The 23,231-nt window shown below is 42.0% G+C and overlaps 1 protein-coding gene across 1 annotated transcript; it reads right to left on the bottom strand.

Moving 5' to 3' along the window:
• Positions 1-18,416: 18,416 nt before the first annotated feature.
• Positions 18,417-22,468, bottom strand: fezf2 (FEZ family zinc finger 2; the record flags this gene model as incomplete). The annotated part of the gene is made up of 4 exons (XM_083939853.1): positions 18,417-18,667; positions 21,029-21,161; positions 21,288-21,422; positions 21,701-22,468. 4 exons carry the CDS (start codon positions 22,466-22,468, stop codon positions 18,417-18,419), a joined length of 1,287 nt encoding a protein of 428 aa, XP_083795979.1.
• Between the last annotated feature and the right edge of the window lie 763 nt (positions 22,469-23,231).

The raw sequence follows: 23,231 nt of genomic DNA, 5'->3' as shown, positions 1-23,231 counted from the left end.
CGTCCTCCATAGAGCTGGGTCTGTCCAACCTTCCTGTCTGTTAAAGGGAAGGTTTTCGTTGCCACCGTACTCAACGGGGGAATTGTTTGGTCTATGTAAATCATAAATAAATAAGTAAGAGTGTGGTCTATACTTCCTCTGTAAAGTGTACTGAGAAAACTTTTGTTATGATTTGTGTGTAACTGGATCATTGATATCCTCTCTAAAAGATCCCAGTCTGTGCGTTTGAGGAACAATACTGCTTCGGTCATCACACTGAGCACCGGCTCCCCTCAGGGCTGTGTCCTGAATCAGCTGCTCTTCACATTGGCGACGCACGACTGCCAGGTCCACCACTAATCACATCATCAAATATGTGGATTGCACAACAGTATTGGGCCTCCCAACAACAACGACCAGGCATACAGAGAGGAGGTGGAGCAGCTGGTGAGCTGGTGCAGCAGGAAGAACCTTCTCCTAAATATGAACAAAACCAAGGAGATTGTCATGGACTTCCCAGTCACCCACCCTGCATCAACAACTCAGCAGTGGAGCAGATGAAAGGCATCAAGTTCCGGGGAGTGCAGTTGACGGATACCTTAACTTGGGCTTCAAACACCACATCTCTGGTTAAACGAGCACAGCAGCGTTTGTACTTACTCCGCAGGTTGAGAGAATCACACTTCCCCCCTCCCGTCCCGTCCTCACCACTTTCTATAGGAGCACCATTGACTCAGTCATGAAAAGCTGCATCTCTATGTGGTGCGGCAGCTGCAGGCTGAAAGTGCCTTCAGAGAGAGGTGAGGACAGTGGTAAAAAAATCATTGGGACTTCTCTTCTTTCAATCATGGACTTTGGATTTAAACGCTGTCTGACAAAGGCTAAGGGCATCATCAGAGATCCCACACACCCACAACATGGACTGTTCACACTGCTGAATTCTGGGAGGAGGTACCGCAGCATGAAGAGCAGGACAACCAGGTTCTGCAACAGCTTCATCCCCCAGACCATAAGACTATTGAACTCATAATCAAACCAATGCTAGAACATTTCTTATACATTGCCACTTTTAAAACTTTCCTACATTTTACAGAACTTTTTAAACTTTTTATAGAACTTTGTACAGAGCTTTTTAACTATGCACATTAATCACTTTTATGGACACTTAGCACTTTATCGTTTTTTACTGAAGGCATTTTTTAAATGAAGCTTGTGACTTTATGTATTAATTGGAATTCATGATATGGTATTTGTATTGACACCAAGATGGTGATTTTGTGACTAGTGTGGTGGCAATAATCACCTCACCCTGTCAGAAGATGGGCCTGCTGAGCTCCTGAAAAGATTTTCTTTTGTGTTGCAGTGCTGTTTCAGAACCACAAGAGAGAGCCAGTGTCATAGATATAAAAAACAAAACAAAGAAGACTCTTTCCATGAGAAAAGCTAAACCTTTGGTTGATGACATGTCCACACAGTCTGTTTGCAGCAATGCATGATTTATATTCAGATGTATAGATTACAAGATTATGACTGGCTTCTGTCTAAAACTACACTGAAATAATCTACCACTTAGAAAGTGTGAACACTTGGCCTTTCATCATATTAACAGCATGTTTCATGTATCATGTATCATGTATCATGTATCATGTATCATGTATCATGTATCGTGGAGCTTTAGGAGGCAGTGTGGTGTGTGTGTAGGCCCTGTGTCCACAGACAAGTGCTAAAATGCTTTTCATCTTTTTGGACATTCAGGACTTGAGTATATAGTAGTAGTATTGCATATTGGAATTACAGAAGATCTTATACGTCAGCAATTCCGTTTTCTGCAACCAGGCTACTCAAACAAAACTGTGTTAAATATCTTTACTTTTTAATTATCGACCAGTTTTGCCCATTGAAATATGCCTGAAATTATTAACAAAATACAAAATTATTGTGACATGAACAATAACATGTTCTTATATTGTTATATATGTAGCTTAATTAGATACAAAATAATCAAAACAAAATCTGTTTTTGCCCAGAGTCTGTAATCATATCATGATTTTTTAATGTTTTTGTATATCCGTATGTATATCTTAAATATACTTAAATAGGCCTGTAATAAATATTAGTTGATATCAAGATCGCAGTCAGCTATTGTGTTGCTGAATTCTTGAGGATGTGTAGCCCTCCAGCTGTATAAGCTGCAATCAAGTGTTTTTTTGGAAGCCTTAGCTTTGTCAGCCGCTATTTACAAAATGGGCCTGTGCAGTTTGACTGCTTCCTCTCCTGATGTCACAGAGGGACACATTAACAACACCTCCTATGTTGTATATGGCTGATACTGAAGTCGTGTGTGGATGTAGAGGACAGAGACATGGGCCGCAGCTACAGAGAGGTAATGAGGAACACCTCACTCATTTGTCACCCTACATGAAAAACAAGGCACCTGCTTCTTTACTGCCAGGGTGAGTTAAGACCCCCCCACACCTCTCGCTTTTACGTCCTCTTTCTACCCCACACACCCACCCACCCCTTCCTTTTTCTCTCTCTTTAACCCCTAATTGTTGGTGATCAGACCTGCGCTGTGCTGACTCGGAGTGGCGGCTTGACAAACGCAATCATCCGGACAGCCGGGGTTGAAGTGGCCGGTGGTTGGCAGCTGCCCCGGCTCCTCAGCTGGGGCCCCAGTGCTGCAGGCCCTTGGGGGGTCACCTCGCCACCGGCGACCACTGACTGGACCAGTCTGGACTGGCAGAGGCTGGGTGGTGGGGTGCTGGTTCAGTAAAGGGGCTGGACAGGGGGCAAGTGCTGCGAGGTCAAGGCCAGGATTCAAGGGAGGCAGGGGTGGGGGAGGTATTAGAGCTGTGTGTCCAATCACGGGTGACAGGGTCAGTTGGCGGGAGGGTGAGATGGGGGGGAAGATAAAGATGCGATGTAGCAAATTATCTTTAAGGGTTTTGAAGAGCACGATCTGGAGCCCTTCCAAATGACTAACCCTGTATTATGTATTTCTAATGGCGGAGGCCCCAGGGATCTGGAGCCCAGTGACCAGACCTTATTTCATTCTGCCAGCCACCGCAACAACAATGACCCTTCTCAGACAGCAGCCCAACTCTTGTCCAGCCCTCCTCCATCTCTGGTGGCGTGGCGTGAATCTGGAGCCATATGATTATGCAATGTGGTTCGGCTATTGAGAGCCCACTGAGAGCCCTGACAGATAATTGGCTGAGCCCAAAGCCCTGTAAATGGTTAAGTGTTGACTCCAGTTCATTGGATAATGGGTAATTGGACGCTGCATTTCATTCAGTGATATGCTGCGGGTGTAGCAGGGGCGAATGAAGGGGAGGGAAAGAATGGAGAAGGGAAAATATTTTGGCGTGCTGCGTTTTTGCAGTCTGTTATTTCACACTTTGAGTCTGTTGCATTTGTTTGGATCTCCAGCATTGGAGAGATCACAGATTTGTATCAACTGTTGATTCCATTTAAATTTCAATTTTTTGTTGAATTTTATTGTTGAAGAGCTACACTTTTTTTATTTCCTCTCTCAGTTTCTGAATTCAGATTTCACAGATTGTAGCGGCTGCTGAATGCTGTACCTGGTGGTGCTGTTTGAGGCTTCCCTTTGACCCTGCACAAGCTTGGTCCAGAGTCTCTCTCTCTTCTCCTTTGATCATGGGATGTCACCTCCACTTAGGAGCCCAGGCTGCCAGCTCTTTATCTGTTCCGTCACAAAGGCTTGACTGTTGTCATGTTGTCTTACATTAAATACAATGCTTCATGTTGCACACCAAGAGGTAGCAACACTGGCCTTAAGGAAGCCCTGCTCGCCCCCCTGTGGACTGCACAGGCACAAGTGTAATATTTCCTCTTTAACAGCCCCTCACTTTGCTCATGCCACTGTAATCACATACCTCTTGCCTCTTAGCCCCCTCACAAAAACAGCTTTTTTCTTTTTCATATTCTGGGCACTTCAACAGAACCAGCTTTCTGGAGCTAATGTGAATTCTTCCGCGACTGGACTTGAATATACTTGAACTGCATTTGACTATTGCTCTTAGAGAATCCCAGTGGGGGGATTGCACTTGCTGAATTCCACTTCAGCCACTGTATCGATTGTGCTTCCACAGATGCCTCTCTGCTGTAGCCTGGTAAAGTCTGAATGTGCGGTGCTATTCATATCGACTGATGGCTTAAGTGGGCAGCTGTAAGGACACATATGAATTTTGTGTTTGTGTACTTGCGCCTTTTGTTGATATTGATTCTGCCTTGGCATGAATCCACACATGGCATCAGCGTGTCCCGTTTGATTCTTAATGTAGGCCTTTATCAGGCTCTAATCAGTTTACTATCACACACACCAGTCAAATGCAAACACTGAAATTGGTTTCTTACTTAAGAAAAAGCACATGGGTAATCACTTTGTTTTCTACTGAATCAAATAGAATCTTTCACTTTTAAAGGAGAGAGACTTATCACACTTGTGCCTGTTTGGTCTTCTGTCATACATTACGTTAAAGGAGATACAATCTGGACACAAACATATTCTTATTTTGCAGTTCAAAATAGTGAAGTAGAGAACATGCATGAGACCAGTTGTCCCTTCAGTGTGTCAGCTGTCTAAAGTAATGCACTAATTCATATGTAATCCACGTATTTATTCAATTAAACTTTAATTTTATTTACAGTGCTAATTCCAAACTTCAAATGTATCTCAAGACGCTTTATATAGTAGGTAAGGACCATACTCTGACTTTTTTATGATTTACAATTCCCCCATGAGCAGCAATAGCAATCTTGTGCACACAGTGGCAACGAAAACCTTCCCTTTAACTGGCAGGAACGTTGAACAGACCCAGCTCTATGGAGGACGGACATATGTCTGCATAAATAATAAAAGGAGAGAGAAAGAGAGAAAAGACAGACAGATGGACAGAGAGAGACAAAGACAGACAGATAAACAGTACCAGAGATGCAAGCCATTATAAAAGTAGTAGTAATTAAAGCTGCAAGCAGCAAAAGTGTGGCACTAGAGAACGCTTACCAAACTGCTTTGCCATGCTGTGTATGAAACGAAGAACACAATTTGAAAATTTGATGTAAATCAGATGAAATTTGTAATATTAGGCCGACTTCCTGTTACCAACAGGTGGCGCTGTGAGTTAATATTGAGTTGGTAGTGTGTTCAGTCGGTGGGGTCTTATTCCTCAGGAATTTGGTAAAGATTGGACAATGTGGGGGCGGCCGGTGGCTGAGTGGTTAGAGCAGTCGCCTGGTGTAAAGAGGCTGAAGGTCCTAGAGGCAGCGGCCGCAGGTTTGACTCCGATCTGCGCCCCTTTGCTGCATGCCCCCCTCTCTCTCACCCCATTTCCTGTCTGTTCTGTATAATAAAGGCTTGGAAAACTGCCCAAAACAAATAAATAAAATATAATATTAATAATAATAATAATCATAATAATAAAGATTGGACAATGCATGCTAAAGTGATGGTCTTTAGACGGTTCAGGCTGATTTTGAAGGTGATGGGATTCAATCTCTAGGAGGAGTTTGTTAAAGTATGACACCATCAAAAACCCACATATTTCCTCTCGCCAAGAGGGGGCGCTCTAAATATGAGTGAATTTTGAGATGTGGATCTGTTCAGGACCGGACTCTCATCAACCATCAGAAGTTTGGTAAAGATGTACAATGTATGCTAAAGTTATTAGCTACTTCCGGTTTCATGGAAAAAATGCCAATATTTGTCGCCATGCCATGGCCACATGCTTAAAAAAAAAAACAGAACGATATGAGTAACTTTGATCACAAGGGTCTTGAGATGGTACAGGCCAATTTTGATGTCGATCAGGTTAAATCTCTAGGACGAGTTTGTTAATGTACAGAACCATCAAAAGGCCAAATATGGACTAAATTTGCATATATGCCCCAAAATGGCCGACTTCCTTTAGGATAAAAAATACCTAAATTTACACCAGACTTGACAAGTTTGCAAATTTTGGGGACTTTTTAGATTTGTTGAGGCCTAAAAAAGGCAATTATTTTGCTAAAATAAAAATAATCATAACAATCATTAGAAAAACATTAGGTCCTTTGCTGACACTGTCGGCGCTCGGGTCCTAACCATAATAATATCTATAGTAATGTGAGTATGACTTATATGTTATGGCAGTTAATATAGTAGAATTGTAAAAACAAGCACAGCTAAGGGGATATAATATGACAATGATTATAATTATGGTGGTAAATATGATCAATGATCAGTAGTGGTAATAACAACTTTGATACAATGAGATATATTACTGGTGATGTTTTATGGCTACAAATTTTAGTGAGTAATAGTGATAACAGCAGCTGGACCACGGCAGCAGGCACCACCACGATCAGCAGAGACCTGCTAGACGACAAAGCACAAACAATTCTGGGGAAGAAGTTGAATTATTAACATTCATTGATGAGACATGAATAATACATACAGAGATTAGAGAAGCTCAGAGTATCAGGAACAATATTATCCGGCAGACTAGGTCTATAGCAGCATCATTAAGCCGAACAAAATCAGCTGAGGCCCTGTACATGCAGGCTCTAAGAGAAATTAAATGCCAATAGAATTTATGCCTGGAGCAAAGAAGGAAATCAGGTGACATAGTATAAGAGCATTAACACCTGTAAAGGGATAAGGGTTGGTGTGGTGGATGGACTTTCATTCAGGGGACCAGTGTTCGTGTCCCGGAAGTACTAAACCAAACCACAGCCTTTTTTTTAATCTTAAAGAAGTCTTTCGGTGCCTAAACATAACAGTCACTGGTCACAGTTGTGTACCAATCACCATTTCACAGCGTTTAATAGTGTGCCATACACAAGATCTTTCGGAAAGATATCATACAGACCTGTTGAAGAGAATATGTTGACTGGGTAGATGAGTAAGTATTTCTGATCACATGGACATGTAAAGGCTGACCACACTCATTATTGCAGCTACAAATCTTATTCATTTAGGCACATTTGCACAATTTACGTTTTAACAGTAAACATAAACATTTAAAATAAATGTATTTTAATTAAAAATGTATTCTCAAATTACTTCTGCTTGACTAGTATGTCTACTATGCATGGGGATAGGGCTGGACAATAATCCAGTATGATAATTTATAATTTTTTAATGGAATCATATCACGATTATATCATATACCAAGATTCAAATGAGTTTAACCACTTATTTTCCATGGGCACAATCCCTTTCCCTTACCTTTACAAGTAAAAAAATATTTTTTAGATCACATTAGCAACGTGGACAGCTACCATCACTCTGGGACTGGTATGTATGTTTCTCTCATTTTTATACAGCTATATGTAAAGCTAAGGGGATATATCACTTCAATCAGTTGACCCATAGGAAGAAAATCCTTAAGAATTCTATCAACAAACGTTGTGGTTCTCGCTTCTAAAAAGTGGGGAATTTTTGCATAATTGGATCAAATTGAAAAAGCAGTATGAAGACATCCGTCTGTTTTCTGGGAACTTGAGAATAGAGACCTTGAGATCTATGACATAGATCTACAGTTGGGCTGTCTTACAAAGTGAGTTCATCTTAGTCAGGCTCTTGTTGGCTTCACCTGACTAAACTAAACCTCAAATCAGTGATCCTGGATAATCTGTTTCACAAAAAGATTTATCCCTAACAAGACAACTAAGGGCTTGTGCTCAAGAAACAGGTGGGGTTGGTAACAAATTGCCAATCACAATTATCAAATTATCAAACCAGATACATTATGTATGTATTATGTATATATAAAGAGATGAAAGTAAACGATTGATATCCGCACTGGCAAAATCAGAACCACAATTCAAGCTCCTGAAGTTTGCAGATGACACCATGCTCATTGGACTGATCTCTGATGGAGATGAGACTGCCTACAGGTGGGAGATTGACCACCTTGTGACTTGGTGTTGACAAAATAACCTAGAGTTCAATGCTCTAAATACAGTGGAGATGGTTGGGGACTTCAGAAGGAACACAGCCCCACACTCCCCCATCACCCTGTGTGAATCCCCAGTGGACACTGTGGAGTCCTTCACCTTCCTGGGTACAGTCATCAGCCAGGACCTCAAGTGGGAGCAGAACATCAGGTGCATCACTAAGAAGGCACAGCAGAGGATGTACTTCCTGTGCCAGCTGAAGAATTAAACCTGCCTGTTATGTTCTAATAACATGGTCACACCGTGAGAAATGGGGTTTGCTGTATGTTGCTAAATAGGAGTTAGGGAACCTTTAAGAGACTGTGATTATTATGGGAGGCTACGTTACGTATGGAGCATGTGAAAACAAAACAATGAAGTGTTGATCTAGACATGAGACTGAAGTACGAAGTCAGTCTATGTTCTGAAGTAAAACGTCTGTGCGTGTCAGTCTTTCACACACAACACTGCCAAAGGCAATTATGGTGCACTTCTACACCTCCATCATTGAGTCCATCCTCATCTTCTCCATCACCATTTGGTACGCTGCTGCCACTGTGAAGGACAAAAACAGACTGCAGCTGTGCCGAAAAGGTGATGAGCTGCAGCCTGCCGTCCCTCCAGGACCTGCACGCCTCCAGGACACTGAGGTGAGCAGAGAGGATCATGGAAGACCCCTCCTACCCCAGACATAGATCTTTAAAACACTCCCGCTTCTGCCCTTACTTCAAGCCTGATTCAGAAGTTGGAAGTTCACAATTTCCGATTACAAGTGAACACAGCATAACCGACATACGAATCGCTGTCACTAACATGGCGGCTTATTTACATCTAGCCCATGAATGACTCCACAGACACACAGATTGGAATACTCATGAAAAAAGGCAACAAGTGCTTTCATTGTAGCTCATATGGTGGGTCATATGATCAATCACCATTGTTTTAACTCATTCTTTGAGTTAGACGCCAGTAACTTAAAAGACAATTAAGTAGATGAAAATCTTACGGATTACAACTTTAACTCACTCTTTGTTAGAAACATAAAAGACAATTAGTCAGAGGGAAGAAATCTAGCGGATTATAACTAAGTTATTCAAATGAGTTGTTCAGTCACTTTCTTCAGTCTTCCCATAGTGACAATGTTTCAAGCCTGAAAACATGTTGATGTTGGTTTTTTTTTTTACAGTGAATGCTCATACTGTAGTGATCTCAGCTTGTGAAGCATTATGTAGAGTTGAATTTAGTTTAAGGGGGTCTTTTAATTGTGTGGTTGAGCAGAGTGGTTCATCAACACGCTGGCTTAAAGTGAAGAAGGAGAGGATGTTTCCCAGCAGGGCCAGGTCAGGTCAAAAGGATTTGCCGTGGCACCGGACATCCCCAAATCAACTGATCCTTCCTCACAATGACACACTGCTTTAATGCAATAAAATAGAGTGGAGTCCAGCCAGAGCGTGATCGTGAAATTGGCTCATTGGTTTGCAGCAGCAGATGATCAAATTAATTTGCTTGTAATTAGTTTGACAAAGAGATGCATATTTTGAATGGGTTGTGTGGATTTGTCTTTCTGCGACATCGTGGGCATAATATGATAGGCTTTTCTGTTTTACCCATAAATGGGACAATATCAGTGTTTGATTATGTCTTGGTATGTCATATCAGACCCAAATATAGTTACTGATTATCCCCATCACCCAATATTGTTGCCCTATATGACTGCATGGGTACCGTAGGGTCGCTGGTTCGAGTCCCTGTGTGGACCATGAATGTGGCTGGAGAGGTGCCAGTTCATCTTCTGGGCACTGCCGAGGTGCTGTTGAGCAAGGCACCGAACCCCCAACTGCTCGGGGTGCCGATCCATTTGGCAGCCCCCTCGGTCTGACATCTCTCCATTAATTGCATGTATATAGGTCCTGTTTGTGTGTATTTTGGGCCTGTGTGTCCGTGTAACCTAAATAATATAATACCTAGCGGGATTAATAAAGGAATTCTTCTTATTATTATTTGCTGGGTTTCAAGTTTGAATTCCTACAACTGATGATTTTGGCTATCTATCTACATGTACAAAATGACCCATTTTGGGAGGGCTACTGATCACAAGAAAGAGAAAAATAATCTGATAAAGCCACATAATATTATGGCAACAACAGGTAGGCTACTGCTAAAACCATGGAGGAATAAACATGCCGAATTAGAAAATAAATACATAAATAAAATTACTCTATACATTTTTTTCAATATGTCATGAAATGTACCAAAAATAATATAAAATGAGACATGAATAAAATATTACATTAATTGGCATATGTATTTGATATTTACGCATTTGTTTTTTGAATTTATTTTAAATGTATATATTCATTGTTTATTTGTCTATTGCTGTATTTTTTATTTTTAAATGTATTCATGTATTTCTTCTGCATTATGCAAATGAGGAGTGTGTGTGTCATTGGGTCAACTCTTCTACTATTGGTTAATTGATATTAGAGTGCATATATCAACTAAAATCCTTGCTCCCACACAGGCTACAGGCTAGCTATACGTTTCATCTGGTCAGGACATTGCGATCTGAGGTGCAATGTCCTGACCAGATCAGGGCTAGAGGACCTCAGCCTCCTCAGGAAAAAGAGTTGACTTTGGCCCTTTTTGAAGACAGCCTCTGCGTTTCTAGTCCAGTTCAACTTATTATTGAAGTACACCCTCAGGTACTTATACTCATCTACAGTGTCCACAAGGACCCCCTGGATGGAGACAGGGGTCAGAGGTGTTGCTGACCACCCTGTCAGACACAAAGTTCTTTCGGTGTACATACTGTGGTCTGCCCATCAGGTAATCCACAATCCAGGACATGATGGGGGCCTACACCTGCATCGCAGCCATCTTCTCACCCAGTAGGGCCGGATGTATGGTGTTGAATAAACTGGAGAAGTCAAAGAACATGACTCTAACAGTGCTCGCAGGCTTGTCCAGATGACTGTAGACTCTGTTCAGCAGGTAAGTGATGCAGTCCTCAACTCCCAAGCGGGGCTGGGGTGGAATAGGTAGGTGTGAAGTTAGGTGGTGAGGGGCAGACAAAGGGTCTGTAAGGAGGAGGAGTAGTAGTGGGAGGTAAAGTGGCATTAGTTGAGGGGCCGGCAGCAGCAGAGTCCTGTGGGGGATGGGCCGCCGTCTCAAACCTATTGAAAAATAGGTTCAGCTCATTGGTCTGGTCCACACGGTCCTCCAACCCCGTGCTACCAGTCAACTGGATCCGGTGATGGTTCTCATGCCACTCCACACATCCCTCATGTTGTTTCGCTGGAGTTTGTTCTCCATCTTTCTCCTATAATTGTCTTTAGCCTCCCAAATTTTAATTCTAATGAGGAGTTAATCAGCCGCATGGTCCAGGGGGGGCGAACCCCTGGCGTTACCCAGAGTGCAGCAGGAGAGCCCTGTGAGGAGTAAGTTAGAGGACAAGATATGAGGTATAAATGATTCTGAGGTACAAAAACAAAGATGTAATTGACAGTTGAACTGGTACTGTGTTGAATATCAGTTTAAATCATATATCCTAAATGCTGGCTCCCTGCACTTTACAACTGGAGCCGGTGTGTTTTCCACTAGACTGACGCAGGAGTGCCTGCACTCGACTCACGCAGCCAGTGTAGTCTCCGCTATACAGAGTGCCGTGTCAGTCTCTGTCCTCTAACAAATCCCCTTCCCGTTACAAATTTTTTTTAAATGAGTCTCGTTCCCTCCCAGTCCCAGAAAAAAATTCTTAACATTGACTCCCACTCCTGTTTATCTAGCAGTGTGTGCTGTTATCCTAGCTCCTGGGCTGTGGAGCTAATGTGGCTGATTCTGTAAATGTCAGCCAGACAGACTTATCTCCGATGTCACATCGATGCCCTTGTTTGGTAAGAAGAAATGAGGAGGAGTCAAAGTCTGAGGCTAGTACAATTGGATCAAGTTAAGAGAACGGGCACCAACACCAACGTTCTTACAACTTTCTCTCATCAACGACACTTTCATTCACTAATTTCACATGTAAATGGCCATGTACAAATATGAAACTTCACTTGTAGATTCTTAGAAGTGTGTAAATAAATTCTACTTCCACTTCAGTGCAGATCAGCAGCACCACAGCTAAAGCCCCTCAGGGCACAGTGCAGGCCCCTCTTCTCTTCAGCTTGTACACCTCAGAATCTGTTACAATTTACATACAGAAATACGCCGATGACACAGCCATCGTGGGATGTACCAGGGGTGACAGAGAGGAGGAGTATTGGAGTCTGGTGGGGGACTTTGCTTTCTGGTGCCACACTAACCACCTGAAGCTCAACACCTCCAAGACGAAGGAGCTGGTCATTGATTTTGGGAGGTCCGGACCAAGACCGCAACCAGTCCTGCTAGAAGGAGCAGAGGTGGAGGCTGTGGACAAATACCTCAGGCTGTGGCTGGACAATAAACTGGACTGAACAACACACACCAGCCACCTGTACCGGAAGACACAAAGCAGGTTGTACTTCCTGAGGAGACTGCGGTCCTTCAACATCTGCACCAAATTGCTGTGGATGTTTTACCAGTCTGTGGGATAAACTGATCAAGTGGGCCAGCTCTGTGGTCGGCATGAAACTGGATTCGCTGGTGACAGTGGCAGAGAGGAGGACACTGGACAAACTGCTGGACATTATGGACAATGCTAGCCTACTCCTGCACATCATCATAAGCAACCAGAGGAGCCTGTTCAGTGGAAGGCTGCTCCTGCCCAAGTGGAGAACCAACAGGCTCAAGAACTCCTTTGTCCCTGAGGCCGTCACACTTTACAACTTCTCACTCGGGGGAGGAAATAAAGAGGACAGATGAGAAGGAGTGGGAGCCACTTACTGTGCAATTAATAATCTATTCATACATACCTGAACACTTATCTTCTTCTTTTTTGTAACAAGTTTATCCACCACTTAAGTGCAATAATTTTATCTTACTGCTCATTTCTGTCATATACAGTCATACATATTTTATCTTATACATTTCCTCTACATCTAACTTATGTGATTTGATTCTCTGTGAATTTATGTGACGTGTATTCTTACATATATATTTGACTAAGAGTTTATTGCTTACTGTTTATTTTTTGTTTTCTTTGTTTGTTTATTTATACCTCCCTTGTGTTTTTTGTAATTGTAAATTCAATTTCCTTGCAGGAGTCATCAGAGAAGTCTAAGTCTAGATCACCCAGTAATTCAAGGCATTTACTCTGGTTAAATGACATGGAAGGGCTTGTATACTAGTGGTGCCATCGGAGAAAGCTTCGACTTTTGCCACCCGGAAAAAACGAATATTGTTGTTGTGATGTCATGGTAAATTGTCAGAAAGTCATGGTCAAAACTGTCAAATAAAAAATAAATAAAAAAAATCTGACTAAATATATATTTATTAGGGAAAAGCAATATTTGAATATAGCTTTTAATACAGATTCTACATATTCAACCTTTAGGTATGAGGCTTCATTGTCAGCCTTTTTGCTTTGAGTTTATTAAGAAACAGCAGAACCTAGTGGGGTTAGGCCTGCATCACCCTCCACCGCCTTCACCTATGAGAGTTTGAGATTCCCCCTCAGCTCCTTACCCTGGAGCTACAGACCACATATACGGAGGGATGGAATGATGGATGGATGGATGAAGGTCAGAGAGGGGAGTTGTTACAACAGATCAGTGATGAGAGCTCCCTTCCTGCTCAGTTCCCAGAGCACACCACTTCCTCTCACAGCCACAAGCACTCCTGGCCCGCCATGCCCTTGACATGCCAAGGCGGATGGGCACATCCCAGGGGCATGTTTCTCGCCACTGTCTTTAAGACATTCTGATGAGATTTTGGTGGAGAAAGGCTCTGGCTTGACTCTGTAAAAGAATCTAAATGAGGAGCAAGTGAATGCTGCGGCTGTGCCATTTAAATATGTGCTCGGCTGCCTCTTGAGTGGCTCATTTCCATGCATCACACCCTGGATCCCCAACACATTCAGGCCTTTCTGGTTATGTTTTGAAACAAAATTAGGGTCAATGGCAGTATTTTCTCTAATAAACATAATGTCATATGTGATTTAGAAATGTGACATGACTGTGTTTTTAAACATGACATGTCAACATGTCTAAATTCCATTCTTGCCCATTCTATCCTCCATCATTTCAACTGCTCTAATTTAAAGCAGGAATAGAGCCAAAGAGTGAAGAGCAGCCACTGCTCATTAACCCCTTAGCACTTTACAATGAATCCTGGAGGCTCATTGTGCCAAAGGGCCAGTGTTTCCCTAAGAAGGGATGGGGTGGGGGTGGGGCTTCTCAATCATCAGGGCCAGTCCAAGCTTTTTAGCTTCCAAGAATAATTTTATCTCATGATAACAAGCAAATATAATGCTTACTGTTGGGGAAGAAAAGATAAACCCATATCTTTAAAAAATAAACCTTTATTTTTAAAAGAGATATACATGTTTTAACTTTTGCACACTGTGAAGCTGGTGAGTGCTGTAGTCCATTTATAGCCTAATGTTAGCTGTTTGCTTCATTTTTGTGAAGATTATCATAAACTTTTATTTGCCACAGAGCTTATTTATCTGCAATAATATGATACATCATCCACGCAGCACGATATAAAGGCTCTTCTTTATTCTTTTCTATAAGCCTGCATCCCTGTCAAACTACTGCTAAGCTCTGTCTGAAAACAAAATAAAGTGGCAGACAGTTATTTTAGTCAGTGGAAAATGCTAAATTTTAAGAGAGATTTGGCATTCAAATGCAAATGACAACATTTCTAGTGACAAATGTTTGTATTTTCACAATCTTTGTTTAGTGACTGTATATGACCTTTAGTTTGTTAGTTATTTTGAAGATATTTTCTGGCAGAAAATCGTTGGAATGCAATGTTTCTATGTTGATTGAAGACACTGCTAACCCACATAGCCTACAGGTTTTAATGTTGAAATATTTCCTCCTTCCTTCCATTGTCCTTGATAACTCAACAATGTGATGAGTACTTGGTAGGTCCATCGGTTTTAATTATTTCAATAAAATATTGCATTTTCTGCTGACAATAAAACAAATATCACCCATATTGTTTTGTTTTCACAGACAGATTCCTGGCAGGCTATATATATATATATATATATATATATATATATATTGACTGATATGTTCGCAGTGTCGTTATTTAGGCTACTTAGGCTGGTACTGTTCCATAAAACGCTTAGCCTACATTTCTGTAGGAGTGGCACATGCACAGGCTGTAGGTAGTGTTCTCAGATGTTGTGGGAACGCTGTCTGCTGGCTGCAGTGACATAACCCCCCCACCCCCATACTCTTCTAAAGAAAAAAAGCTGGTAGCGCGGGGACACTTTAATTGGAATTTCATGTGGGCTAAACTGAGGGGAAACTGATGTAAGTTAACATTTGGTAGACTTAATTGGTCCCTTTCTCTCCCTCCTCCTCGATCCGGCACTTACAGGCCGCTGCTGAAGCTCCCCGCTAATCTCCCATTTACAATCAATTCAATCGGCCAGACAAAAAGTCCGCCTCTCTCTTTTCTTCTCTTCCTGTCTCAAACGAGCTCCTTTTGTGGTCCGTAAATTGCCTGAATCCCCGGTGATCCCCCCGGTGGCAGAGAGAGCAAAAGAAAGATGTCCTCATGTTGTTGACAGCCGATTAGCGCGCGCTCCCGCATGGCGCTCCCTCCCTGCCCCCGCCTAATCTCCTCCGCGTGGGCGCGCCTTCATTAAAGCTCCCGTTCGTCAATTAACGTGTTTGTGGATACTGAAGCTGTTGCTCAGATGTGGGGAGAGGTGATGGAAAAGAAGTGCGGAGAAAAGGGCAACCTGCGTGCCTTTAGATTGTTTACTGCTCCGACACACGTTTTCTCAACACACACATTGTTTTGGATAAAATAACACATTGTTCCTCCGTGTCTTATGGACAGCACTGAAAAATTAGGCATCAACCTTTTTTTTGTTTGAAAATATGCATACAGACAGAAGTGCAGATCCGATGTAAGGATTGTGGTGGTGGTGGTGTGTGTGTGTGTGTGTGTGTGTGTGTGTGTGGGGGGGGGGGGTAGTAAATCTTAATTTACTGAACTGTTAAATTAGTAAATCATCATTTAGTGAACGGTTATATTAGTAAATCATAATTTTAACTGTTATATTAGTAAATCATCATTTACTGAACTGTTATATTAGCAATTCATCATTTTAACTGTTATATTACTAAATCATTATTTTATTCAACTGTTATATTAGTAAATCATCCTTTTAAGGGTCTCATGCATGTAGTGTCTCCTCAGCCCCAGTTCTTCTCACCATCTCCCTTTCCTCCCAGTGTATGGGCCTACTTCATACATGATTCACTGATATGGATGAATATGAAAATATGAAGCCCTTTTTTTTAAAGCCTGCTGATCATCAGCGTCTGTGTAAGAAACTCCCCGTTAATTTGTGTTGTAGTGGAGGAGAGCAAAGATGAATCTGGAGTCAGAAATATGTTTGTCAAACTTTATTTTTTCCAATATTTTAATCATTTATATTTAGAAAAAAAAATACATTTGTTCAATTTGGAATAATTTGGGGCATTTTTATGGGGGGGGGGGGGGGGGGTGTCATGTTTTTCAGAAATTGATTAAACTTTGCAAAAAGCAGATGCATCTCATTGTCCATTCGGATCTTCTTATCACTTACATCTTGTCAAAATGTAATATTTCCAAATTGTTTTCATTAGACCAAGAGCCTTTAGGCTCATGTTATCTATCGAAGTCCAAATCATTTTCATTTGAATGTCATTATAGCTCTGATAAAGTGCTAACACCACCAGAAAAAGTCGCGTTTCACTGTTAGTACCCAACACATTTTCCTCATTTCAACCGACTGGTGCAGATTGATGAAATAGATGAAGCAGGGCATTCATCTGGCAATACTAGCCCTGCCAGGCTTCTTCAGGTCCGGTCGGCCCGGCTGAGCGCTAATTGGCTGTTAATAGAAAGAGCGCCATTTGAGAGCACGGATCGGCCTCTCGACAGAATGTGTGCAGGGATAATATTGTTCCAGGAGCCGTGAGGAGAATAACTTGTGGGCTATTAAAACGGAGGCCCAGATGAGGAGCTGCGGCCTGAGTGCTCCATTATCTCCTGTTCTGATGAGCGGCTCCGGATGCGCCCCCCCCCCCCCCCCCCCAATCTAGGCTACCCCAGCCGTTTAGCTACTTAGTGTAATTCGCTTTCAAGGGCCCATGTTATCTCTGATCATTTGCGCCATTACGCCGGAGTCAAGTGTAAATGCTCCGTTATTAAGATCGTGTCTGTCAATAAATGGTGAAGCAAAGTGGCTGCAGAGCATACAGTCTGAGGCTGAGTCTATATGTGGCTTTTAACACTTCAAAATAAAACACCCATAAAGCTCAGCAGTCAAATGTCTCCATATGCTTGTATGCATCATATTTAGACATAATTATTGACACGGCTGTAAGCTTTCCTGGCTCCATTATGGTAGAAGCAGAAACTCTTGGTCCATGAATTAAAATAATAATAATAATTTAAAAAACCCTTCTTCAACTTTTATTGTCTCTACATGTAGACCATGCTCCCATGGTTGAGTGCACATGAATGTGATGTAATTCATTCCGTTACAACATTCACCCTAAGAAATACGTTTTATGAAATATGCATTTGAACATAACTGTCAGCTTGAAGGTGTCATCTCATCGGGCATGTCTGACAGTAGATAATTGGACATGAGCTTTAAAACAAAGCAATATATAAAAATACATCATACAAAAAAAACAGCAAATAAATAAGAAAACAACATCTAAAGACTTCAGAACAGTTTTAAGCTGTTTTTAAAATGTTGCTGTTTGATTTGTTTTGTTTCCTGACATACTTTTTTGTCTGAAACTCGTGTTAATTTTGTTCATGTGTTTCCAAAAATGTTTTCATGTCTTGCACTTTAAAATGTTTCTGAACTTTCGGTCAATAATGTTCATACTATTAGTTCACTGTTTTATTTTCAAAAGGCTTCAAAAAACAGAAACATGGCTCAACGTTTTCATTATAAGTTATAACTTATTTATTCACACAACATGTTTTCTGTGAAATACACACCATGGCAATGACTTACATTTTAAATAATATTTTTTTATTTCCATAACCTATCATTTACAGTTGATTCCTCCCATGTTGGATGATGGTAACTGGTGATGCAGGAGGAAATTCTATCCCTATTATATTCCTACAGTATGGGAGCTTTCTGATCTGCTCTGTATTCCTACAGTGCACTGCTGGGACACATACAGGATCCTAAATATTACAGAATTACCAGTTCTTTTTAAGGGATAATGTCCAATTTTATTGGACTACACAGCCTTCACTCTGGGCTTCCAAAAAACTGTTCAACATGGCCACAAATGCAAGACATTAGTCAGTCTCTCTGAGGCCTGACAGTCCGTGGTGGAACATTTAAATGGGTTGTGCGGAATGAGCAGGGTGCCTCAGCTCTGCAGCTCTCTGGAGGCCTCTGTGGCCACAGATAAGACGTTGTCGTGCAGTTTCCGGATGTGTTTCTTCAGGTCAAAGTTGCGACAGAAGCCCTTGCCGCAGGTAGCACAGGTGAAAGGCTTCTTGTCGTTGTGTGTGTGCATGTGGAAGGTCAGGTTGTAGATCTGGTGGAAGGCCTTGTTGCAGATGGAACACTTGTACTGTTTCTCTCCGCTGTGCGTCAGCTTGTGGTTCTTGTAGTTTCCTGGAAAATGAAAAAAAAGGAAGGATGAGCACATGCATGAGAAAAAGGACTAGATGATTAAACAGAACATCAAGAATTTCTTTGAACTCAACAATAACTGCAAGTTAACTGTCATTATTCATTATGGATTGTGTATAGATTAATTCCCTGAGCCTACGGTCATGTCTTCTATTTATTCTTTTTTAACTCAAACGGGTTAATGGGAAAAAGCAGCAAATCTTTAGAATTAAGTATTACCTTATCAAGCATTTAACAAAATGGTAACTCATCCTTCCCTTAGCAGTGTCAGTGTGAAAAACATCACATCACAGTGGTGCAACTTCCTGTGACTTCAAGTGAAAATGACATTCCATTCCATAACATATAGCCTACATTTTCCTGTGTGAAAACCGTCTGGAATTAAGACGCGAGTTAACCAAACCGAACCTTACATTCCTTTACTTTGCAGGGTAATGCATTGGATCACAACTGGATAAAGTGTGATCAATAGTAAGAATCACGGCATAGTAAACAGAGCAGCAAGTTCACTACACCATCTTTAAAGGACATCTTTACAATTATAAAGCTACTACGTATTCAAAAAAGAAAAGGAAAAGCCAATCTCAATCTACCTCTTTGTCCATTGGCACCTGTTTAAGATGAAAACATTTATTTTCTTTTTTTTTATTCTGTTAGGTTCATAACATATTTATCTATTTATCATAAGTCACTCCTTTCTTTCTTTTTTGTCATTGTGCAATGTCTGCTCTACATGCCTTACCTGTATAGCCTTATCTTCAATTACCCCCTGAGGAAGAATAGATAAAAGTTTTCTTGAATCTTGAGTCTTATTTTCCTGGAAATCATTATTTCAATTCCACCTGCATGTGTTGCAGTTTACTGACTTTTTTCTAAAAAATAAAAATAATGCAACTTGTGAAAAACTTGTGAAACTGCAGAAGGTGAATGCAATGATGATTTCTCCACTGTGACACTAGAATAACTAAAAGAGGGCAATTCTTTTAAAAGGGAGTTAAAGAAAAGCGGGAGGGGAATGTGAGACACTGCTGTTTACTGGGAGTCGGAAGAAAGTGAGGCCTCTTTTTCTTCTCTTTTCAGGGTCAACAGTTCATTGTGAAGTTAGAGCCTGCTCTGCCCAGCCTTCATTAATCAGGGTTTTCTATGTTGAAGTCAAGAAGTTGTCAAACTTTGTCAAAATCAAACGCAGCGACAACTCAACAAAAAAAGCCCCGATTCCCCAACCCTGCCAAGGTCTAGCAGCTGACCCAGAGCAAATGCTGCCGTCTTGAAGGAAGAATTAGTCCGTGGAAAGTGACATGTCCTATTTCCACTGATCGCATCATGCTCATCGGTGGGCCTGCAATTAGTTCCCCTTTCACCACTCACACAGATAACTAAGAGCAGCAGCATATGGAGCTGTTTTTAGTCCTGCTAATATTCATTTCAGCAGTGGACAGCTTGGAGGATTCCTTCACACTTAACCATTGATGCAACACCCCCCCCCCCCCCCTCCCCTAATAAATATACCCTAGATTTACGTCTAAAAAGAAATGATAAAAATGGTGGATATTTCATTTTGTTGGGTCAACTTGTGTTGTGTTTATTGTGCTCTTAGAACTGTGTTTTTTTTAACTAAAAAAACTACAGCATAACTGGCACTGTAAAAACATGATCAGTTAGTTTACACAACTTGGTTAGGGCTTAATTTTTTGATTTTCATACATATCGGCTAATCATGCATGAATTAGACCCATACACTGGGAGAAAAGGAAGATGGTGAGAAGAACTGGGGCTGAGTAGACATTACATGACCGAGACCCTTAAAATGATGATTTACTAATATAACAGTTTGAGCAGTAATACTCTGTTGGCTGTTAACAATAATAAACAATGGGCCTCTATGAAGGGATTTATGGCGGCATGGTATGAGTTACATACGGGCAAAAACAAAAATCACTTTAGTCTCTAACCGAGTAATCAGATTTTTTTAGTGACATTATTTCCCCTGTTACCTGTTCACGGTGAATGTATTTTCTAGAAACTGTCACTGCCTTAAAACAGAAAGATGACTGATAAATGTTAAGAAAAAATTATATTGGATATAAATTTAATAATTTCAACAAACACGTTTTTTTCATCTCGTTTTTATATTTTTTTATTTTAAGACGCTACAACAGACCAAATAAAGATCCGATTGTTTTGCTTTGCACCTACCTATTATCGAAATATTCAAACCATGTCGGAGCCTACACTAGGGGCAATAAAAACATTAAAAACAATAGGAAAACCTTTTGTTTTAATAATGCTCATAGTAATTCAGATAAGGTATAACGTGTTCAAGATTATAGCATGGATTATTACCTTTCTGGTGGAAACCTTTCCCGCAGAACTCACAGACGAAAGGTTTGTATCCGGCGTGGATCCGTACGTGCGTGTTTAGTGTGGAACTTCTGTTGAACGCCTTCCCACACTGGTTGCATTTATGAGGCTTTTCCTGCACAGGAAGAAAGAAAATAAAGAGAAAATAATCTGTTAAAACGAAATTAAATCAAATGGGGAATTTTAAAAGCCAGAAACGGAGTAACATGACCAACAGTCCGCCCGTGTATGTGCGTCTCACCTGAGTGTGGATTATCTTGTGTCTGCACAGCGTGCTGGCCTGCCGGAATCCTTTCCCGCACACTTTACACACGAAGGGCCGGGCCCCGGTGTGCACCGGCATGTGTCTGGTCAGATTATAATGTGCGTTAAAAACCTGCGGAGAATACAGAAACACCGAGGATGATATTCTGAATATGTCAGACAGCCACAGATCTGCTTATGTCAAATTCATCATTTAGACCACCTGCAATTGAATCTGACTTCTGCTGAGAAATTCAATTCTAAGCTTTTATTTTTCCTTATGTTTTAATTGTTTGATCCTTGCATTTTAAATTATAATATTTAATAAAAATGTAAATGTTTAATCTAAATGATGAACTTTAAATATAGGCCAATATAAATGCTTTTTTTAAAAATCAAGACATAGCCTACCTTTCCACACACTTCACACGTGAAGTTTTTGGGTTTCCCGTCTGCAGCGCTGCTGCCGCCGCCGCTGCTCAGTTTGCTGGGCGTCTTGACGCCGTTCTTCTCGGCGCTCAGGCCGTGGTTCTCCTTCACTATCTGGTCCAGCTGCCCCGGCAGATGTTCCTTGTGCGGGTACTGAGGTGTGGGCAGCTTATCGCCCCCCACTCCGGCGAGTTTGGCGTTCTCCAGGAGCAAAAGCCTGTGGTGCGCCGACAGAGAGGCCTGGGCCTGCGGGTTGGAGAACCAGTGTCCCGCCAACAGCTCCGACTGCTGGTATGCAGAGTCCAGGTAGTTTAGATAGTAAAGCGAGCCCCCGCTGGGCACGGCTACGGCCTGGTGGATGACCTGTGGTTTCACTACCCTGCTCCCCGACGTCAGCAGCGGCTGCTTCAAGCCAGGCTCAGCTTTGCCGCACATGCCGCAGTTCCCTTTGCACGAAGCGGCTGCGGATCCGCAAAAAGTCCCCCTGAAACTGGCTCTCCATAGCTCCGAGTAGTTCATCAGCGCCTTGGCTTGGAGGTCGTAGCTGAAGGGCTGCAGTGGGATCATGCAGGGGACCGGGGAGCAGAGCCCTAGCAGCTTCTTCCCCTCTGACCGCTCCTCCGCGCTCCACTTCGGCTCCGAGCTTTTGGACATGATCCGGTCTATGGAGAAGGCGAGGGTCTTGGGAGCCGCGGACGGTCCGGTCCTACCGCAGGACATCACTGTCTCCAGGGAAGCAGAACTTGCCATTTTGTTGTTTCTGTTTTGTTTGCAGCAGAGCAGAACTTGGTGTGAGCGACTCCTGTTAACAGACCGATACGCTTCTCCAGTGCCCCTAGCGCCCTTTTCACTCTCCTGAGCTCCCAGCAGAAAAGACAGGAGGACACATCAGTTTAATAAGCACCTTGCTGTCACAGTGTCACGCATTTGCATTCAAATGGCCATCCCCCCTACAACAATAGCATCCAGGGGTGATGGATTAATGCTCATTAACTAGTGCACACAGAATTAACAGGACATTACAGTGCTCGGTAGGGAGAAGAAGAAGGCAGAGGAGTAAAAATGTTGCTGTCACAGCTCCTGGAGAATGGGAAAGAGCATTAAGTTGAGGTGGTGTTGGAGTTTATCTCTTCAGTGGTCAGATGGGTGTGGAGAAACCAGCCGACTGCTCTCTGTCACATGTTGGCAGCGCCCGCCCCTCCTCGGCGCGGATCACTGTCTCCTGACATCAGCGGGCACACACACACACACACACACACACACACACACACACACACACACACACACACACACACACACACACACACACACACACACACACACACACACACACACACACACACACACACACACACTTCAGAGACGCCTCATAAACAAATCCACAGAAGGGTTACATAGGTTGCCATATGACATGTGCGACATTCATGTTAAAATAATTTCCCTCAAGAAATTGAAGGAAAATATGATTATCATAATTGTGTTTAGATCGTTAAACGTGCATAGGAAGAGTTGT

The sequence above is a fragment of the Echiichthys vipera genome (genome assembly GCF_963691815.1).
Source record: "Echiichthys vipera genome assembly, chromosome: X".
In the NCBI taxonomy this organism is placed as follows: domain Eukaryota; kingdom Metazoa; phylum Chordata; class Actinopteri; order Perciformes; family Trachinidae; genus Echiichthys; species Echiichthys vipera.
The sequence above is the reverse complement of the archived record's forward strand: the minus strand, read 5'-3'. Positions and strand labels throughout refer to the sequence as shown.